General features: G+C 33.4%; 1 protein-coding gene across 1 annotated transcript; it reads left to right on the top strand.

The window, feature by feature from the left end:
- The first annotated feature begins 10 nt into the window (after positions 1 to 10).
- LOC106477679 (vacuolar protein sorting-associated protein 33B-like) lies at positions 11 to 6,900 on the top strand. Its single transcript, XM_013938219.2, has 8 exons — positions 11 to 26; positions 1,278 to 1,342; positions 3,669 to 3,770; positions 4,400 to 4,600; positions 5,056 to 5,157; positions 5,376 to 5,454; positions 6,117 to 6,242; positions 6,557 to 6,900. Exons 4-8 carry the CDS (start codon positions 4,520 to 4,522, stop codon positions 6,634 to 6,636), a joined length of 468 nt encoding a protein of 155 aa, XP_013793673.2. The 5' UTR covers positions 11 to 26; positions 1,278 to 1,342; positions 3,669 to 3,770; positions 4,400 to 4,519; the 3' UTR covers positions 6,637 to 6,900.
- The last annotated feature ends 6 nt before the right edge of the window (positions 6,901 to 6,906 follow it).

Raw genomic sequence — 6,906 nt, 5'->3', positions numbered from 1 at the left:
ACTACGTTAGTACGGGTAAGAACACAGTAAGTTATTTATTTCTATGTTATACGGGTAGAACACTAGTTAAGTTTTATTTCTATGTTATTTTGATCAGTTTAGTGGCCTTACTTCGCTCTAATCATGCTGCTTGTATCTAATGGACTTACTAAAAAATTGTAACCAAAGTAGAAGTTACTACATTTTATGTTATTTTTGGAAAATAAAATATTCTGAAATTTTAAAAGCCAAAATAAGTTAAGAGAGAGAAAATACCAGGAAATTTACGTCTTTGTGTTACACTACGAAAATTAAACCTGTATTGTTCTGCTCAAATTGTTTCCGTAAACAACAAACATTGTGTAACTTTAGTTTGGAATGTTATCAAATTGTATGGTAAACCAGTGGTTCCCAGACTTTTTGGCAATCATGGACTGGTAAGATTAAGTAAGCGCTTCAATCGCAATCTGTGGGTTCGATTTCCCGTCACACCAAACATGCTCGCTCCTTCAGCTGTGGGGGCATTATAATGTGACAGTCAATCCGACTATTCGTTGGTAAAAGAGTAGCCCAAGAGTTGTCGGTGGGTGGTGATGGCTAGTGCAGATAGCCCTCGTGTAGCTTTGTGCAAAATTCATACCAAACAAACCAAAAACATTTTTGGAGAAAAAAACGTAAATAAGTATCAGTGCTTTTAACATCCAAAACACATTGTTGACCAGTACCGGTCCGCAGACCGACACTTGGGAAACACTTCCCTAAACAACAAACATTGAGTAACTCTAGTGAATGTTTGAAATGTTGTCACATAAATGAGTAGAATATTAAGGTTTGTCAAGCCACAGCAATGACAGCTCAGGTTTTGATGTACTCGTGTGTTTAAATGTGATTGGATAATTAAATTTAATTTCATCACTATAAAATTCATCTTTTTATTTATATTTGTTTCAGATAATTGGTAGATATTCGAGTTTTCCACTTATCCAGCTATGCTTCAGAAATGTGAAGTAATATATTTAAAAACATAAAGTATACCTTGGCTCGAGTTAACTAAAGAAATAACCCGAAGCAGTAGCAATGAGGAGATTTTTAACATACACTTCACAAAGGAATAAATTGTTAACAACCATTCTCTAAACTTTAGTTGGTATTATCATCAGGATAAATAATCTTCCAGAGTTAGAAATAATTCAGTTTGTAACACAGTTCAGTATAAATAGTTACCAAACAATTGTGTCTGTCAGCAGCTTTATCAGCATTGTTCAGAAAAACACTTGTATTTTAAATTTCTTCTGCAGATATAGTGGAAGGTGTGGAAATTCGAGAATGTATAAATTATGTAGAAGAAGCCATCAACAGACAGGTAAGAATACTATTGTAGTCTGTTATGTCAAATAATAAATATTGTTAAATTCATTATGTCCTGTGTTTTTAATCTGTGTGTGTGTGTGTCCAACACAGCCAATAATCAATAGCTGAAAATATTGTTACTGTCCAACACAGCCAATAATCGATAGCTGAAAATATTGTTACTGTCCAACACAGCCAATAATCGATAGCTGAAAATATTGTTACTGTCCAACACAGCCAATAATCGATAACTGAAAATATTGTTACTGTCCAACACAGCCAGTAATCGATAGCTGAAAATATTGTTACTGTCCAACACAGTCAATAATTCATAGCTGAAAATATTGTCACTGTCCAACACAGCCAGTAATTGATAGCTGAAAATATTGTTACTGTCCAACACAGCCAATAATTGATAGCTGAAAATATTATTACTGTCCAACACTAGCAAATATTTTACATGTGATTTAGTGTTTAGAATTCATTCACAGATGTATTTATACTGAAGTACAATTTTCCTTACATTTTGAATTTTGGGTGTACAAAGTTATGACAAAAATTGTTAACTTATACTCATTTCTCACAAAATGGATTGGGCATGTCGTACTTGGAACCTGAGGGTTCATGACCTGTTGCCACAAAGTGCTGTTCTATACGGTGGGTCCACTATAAGAGTGATGTTTAATTAGAGTCGCCCAGCAGTCAGCGTCTTTGATTAACTGCTTTCTCTCCAGCTTATTGGTTCAGAACTAGAGATGGCTATGGACAGACAGCCTGTTATGAAACTTTGTTTGTTTGTTTCAGAATTGTGTACAAACAAGTATTTCAGATTGTTTATTTTCAAACTCTACTGACCATGTAATTTCTGACAGCTTGATAAATTAACAGATTTGACTCCCAATATTATCACTTTGGTAATTTCACCCCCATGCATTTTACTCCTTGTAAATTCAATCACTGTAATAATATATTAATGTTAAGTAATAATCAACAGTAACATTTATTAAAAGTGATGCAAGTTATGAGCTATTCCTCGTAAAAAGTCCATCTTGTTTTCTGGATTATATCTAGCAAGAAGAATGTAGATTATGGAATACTAAAACATATTTTATGACATTAACAAATTATTACAAGGAATGAAATGCACACAAATTACTGAAGTGATAATACTGGGGATCGAGTTACTGGGAGTGAATTCTCCTACAACCCTTTCATATATGTATGTATGTATGTATGTGTGTGTGTGTGGTGTTGGTGGGTTGAGTCTGTAGAACTATATATATATATGGAGGGGGTTGAGTGTGTAGAATCATATATATGAGGGGTTGAGTGTTTAGTACCATATATATGTGTCTGATATGTGTGTGATATTGGTGGGTTGAGTGTCTAGTACCACATATGTGTGTGTGATATTGGTGGATTGAGTGTCTGATACCATAAGATATATTTGTATGTGTGATATTGGTGGATTGAGTGTCTGATACCATAAGATATATATGTATGTGTGATATTGGTGGATTGAGTGTCTGATACCATAAGATATATGTGTATGTGTGATATTGGTGGATTGAGTGTCTGATACCATAAGATATATGTGTATGTGTGATATTGGTGGATTGAGTGTCTGATACCATAAGATATATGTGTATGTGTGATATTGGTGGGTTCAGTGTCTAGTACCACATATATGTGTGATATTGGTGGGTTGAGTGTCTAGTACCACATATATGTGTGTGTGGTATTGGTGTGTTGAGTGTCTGATACTGTATATATGTGTGTGTGATATTGGTGGGTTGAGTGTATTGTACCACACATATGTGTGTGTGTGTGTGATATTGGAGGGTTGAATGTCTAGTACCACATATGTGTGTGTGATATTGGTGGGTTGAGTGTCTAGTACCACATATATGTGTGTGATATTGGTCGATTGAGTGTCTGATACCATATATATGTGTGTGTGATATTGGTGGGTTGAGTGTTTGGTACCACATATATGTGTGTGGTGTTGGTGGGTTAGTGTCTAGTACCATATATGTGTGAGTGTGATATTGGTGGGTTGAGTGTCTAGTACCACATATATATATATATATATATATTAATTTGTGACGTAATGAAGTTAAACTTTTTTTCAGAATATTTTGCCAGATAAGAATAATGTTCTCTTTGTTTTAATACTAGACCTGTAGAGGATTTCTTTCTCCATTTTCTAGACGTCTAAAGTCTTTAATCACTCGTCTACATTGCTCATCTTATTGAAATCATTGTTGAAATCAGAAAGTTCAGATTTCTTGAAACAAAATAATTAACTTAGTTCTCTGTGACTTGTTTGTTTTGGTTAGCTTTCAAAACGGAATACTCTGCGTCTTCTTTGTCTACTCTCCATCAGCCAGGATGGCTTGTCTTCTAGAGATTACAGGTCTCTATTTACCCAGTTTCTTCAGGTAAGCAGCACCATTTAATGGACTAGTGGCTTGCGGGCAAATTTTATTAGGAGATTTTTACACCACTATATTTTGGGCTAACTGCATTCAATGCCATTGATCATCTCATATTTGTTTTTCGTATTTGATCACTTTCTTTAAGTGTTATCTTAAACCCATTTTGTGACTAATATTTTAAGGAAACTTGGGTATGATTTTTATTTATGTATTTATATTAAAAAAGGTACCACATCTAATTAGTATAAAATTGAATTTTCTGTTTGTATTTGTTAATAGGTACTTTTTTTTTCTTCCTTAGTAGGTTTACATGTTTCTTCAGTTTTGAAAATGTTTGTTAAGTGACTGAGATATTCCAACTCTTGGATGTGGCCTCGTAAAAAACAAAAAAAAAAACGTGAACAATTTTGTTACTAAAGCACCTCAGATAATTTACTAATTTTATTAACTGATTTTAACATGTTAATAAACCAATAATTCTAAAGATTAACATGTTCATAGTGGCTGAAGATATTTTTGTGTGCGTATATGACAAAAAGAGCATACTTTTAACATGTTAACATTCTCATGTGTAAAGGTCTGTTGATTTCATGCCTTTGGAAGAATAATCCCCGTACCATATTTTCTCACAGAGCTATGGTCATAATTACTTATTGACATTTTTCAACCTGAAGAAGACAGGGCTCTTCACTGAGCAAGCATCTGTGGTTGTCCCCTCTGCATCAGCAGTGGCTAGTACTGCAGCCATCAGGATGGCTGGGAAGATGGCTGCAGCAATGGCATCGTTACCTCGTAGCAGTTCTTTCAAAATAGTTACTCGGAAGTTTTCTTTGGTAAGTGAGAAATTTGAATTTTTCTTGAAAGTTTGGTACATGAGAGATCATACTAACCAAATCTGAGGTGAAAATCATAGTAAAATTTATGAAACTTGTTATCAGTTTATACCACCATCAATTGTGAAGTTGAATTAGTGTGTTTATATAATCAGGTAAATGCTAGGTTTAACAAATGGCAGGCTGTAATTGACTGAAATACAGACTATTTTTAGTGAAATCTCGTGGTTGTTTCCCACCTTCTACCTGACGGCTGAAAATAACCTTGTAACTCGGACCACAGAAACAAACATTGAATTTTTACATTTTAACTGAAGAGAAAAAAATTCTCTTTCTCTAAATAAGCATTTTTTACAGGTTGAAGTATTAAAAACAGGCTATTACAGGTTCTCCGAGCAATTACACAGGTTTTAAAGGTTTGCTGGAAAGTTAATGATAAGTACATTTTTGTGTAGGTTCCACCCGCCATCGAGCATTATGACTTGAAGAATCCTACGGACATGGGATACGTGTTCAGTGGTGCTTATGTTCCACTTACTTGTCGGATTGTTGAAGAGGTGTGTGTTTATTGTTACGTTATTACTTCTCAAAAAACTATGATTTATCTTCAAGTTATTAAACCATTTTACAATAACCTACTGGGTGTGTGTAAAGTGGGATAAAGTTCACAACATTAGAATTTGTTCTATGAAAAAAAAAAAGACTATATCTATGTTTTTTAAAATGACAAGCATAAAAATGTCATTTTTTAGCATTTTAATTCTACATTCTTCAGATTATCCAAAGGGATGGAGTGAGAGGTCTGGAGGAACCACTGAAGCTCCTGTCTGGTCCAACGGTCAGCTCAGTCAAAGGTTAGGATCTTATATGCATCTAAAGGAAAGATAATATAAGTGTTAGGATAAAATTCAAAGAGCTTGTGTAAATATTTAAAATATATTCAAATGATCAACATTGTATAATACACGATTCAAATCTTAAAGATGATGTGGAAACACGTAGAGTGTCTTTTACGACCATCGATCAGTTTTTAAATAAATTGTGTATTATAAAACGTTGATTGTTTGAGTATTTGAATATATTTTGAACCTAAATTGTAGTCACTAGTAAGTAAAGAGATGTTTATATATAGATATGTAAGTACTTGTGAACGCTGACTTTATCCACTAGTCACGTGTTTATTACCTACTTTCAATTTTTAACACAACGTATTTATGTAAATGAACAGGAAATGATTAGGAATTACGTGAATTACATGAAAGTTTGTCAGTTTTTATCCTTACTTATTCAAAAGTACGGCTGGGGTTGGTATCTAATTGGTCCATATTTTGATACGAGTATGTAAAGGAATTAGGCTTATAATTTTTGGCTGAAGTCTTACATTTTTTAATGAAACCAACCTGAAAAGTGCTTGACGTTTGTCAGAGTTGCTTGATCAAGTTGCTATTTATATGATTTTATATGTTTCACACTGAAAACTCTTATTCATATTATATCCTATTGTTGTAATATCAAGGAGAACCTAGAATAACACCAGGTGCCCACTCGGATCCACTTTCACCTAAAGTGGTGTTGGTGTGTTTTCTTGGAGGTGTGACTTATGCTGAAATAGCAGCTCTGAGACTCTTGGAAAGATTGAAAGGCAAGTTGATTGTGTTTTAAATTTATAGAATTGTTTGTACATACATTAATTGTTGGAGTAACAATAAGATAATAGTTTATCCAAGTTTGTGTATTGTTTGTACCATGTACCACATACACATTAATTGTTGGAGTAACAATAAGTTAATATTTGACCAGAGTTTGTGTATTGTTTGTACCATGTACCACATACACATTAATGTTTTAAATGTACACAATATTTTAATATAATTTTACTAAAGATTTCATCCCATTTTAACATTTTAATTTTGTATAAATGTGAAAACGGTAATGAATTATTTCTAACCTCTCCAGGTTGTCAGATCTTTATAGCGGCGACATCTATTATCAATGGTAACACTCTTCTTCAGCAGTTTGAACCAACATTCTTGTAGATATCCAGTAATGCTTCTTTCTGATTGGTTAAAGAGAGGATCACATCTCACTTGGAAGAAACATATGCTTTGTTTTCTTTTAATATTTAAAAGTAAATTCTGTTACTTAACAAGGAATAAATGCATTTGAATTGTGTATAAATTAGGGTAAAGAGACATGAAAATGAGTCCAATTTATCAATCTTTTTATCCCACGTGTTCTTTGCTTGACTGTTTAGTGACTCGAACCTTGGATTACTGATGCACTGTCTTAAATTAAGAAAGTCAAAA

This window comes from Limulus polyphemus, unplaced genomic scaffold (assembly GCF_000517525.1).
Source record: "Limulus polyphemus unplaced genomic scaffold, Limulus_polyphemus-2.1.2 Scaffold76962, whole genome shotgun sequence".
Classification (NCBI taxonomy): domain Eukaryota; kingdom Metazoa; phylum Arthropoda; class Merostomata; order Xiphosura; family Limulidae; genus Limulus; species Limulus polyphemus.
This window is presented reverse-complemented; position numbering and strand designations above follow the sequence as displayed.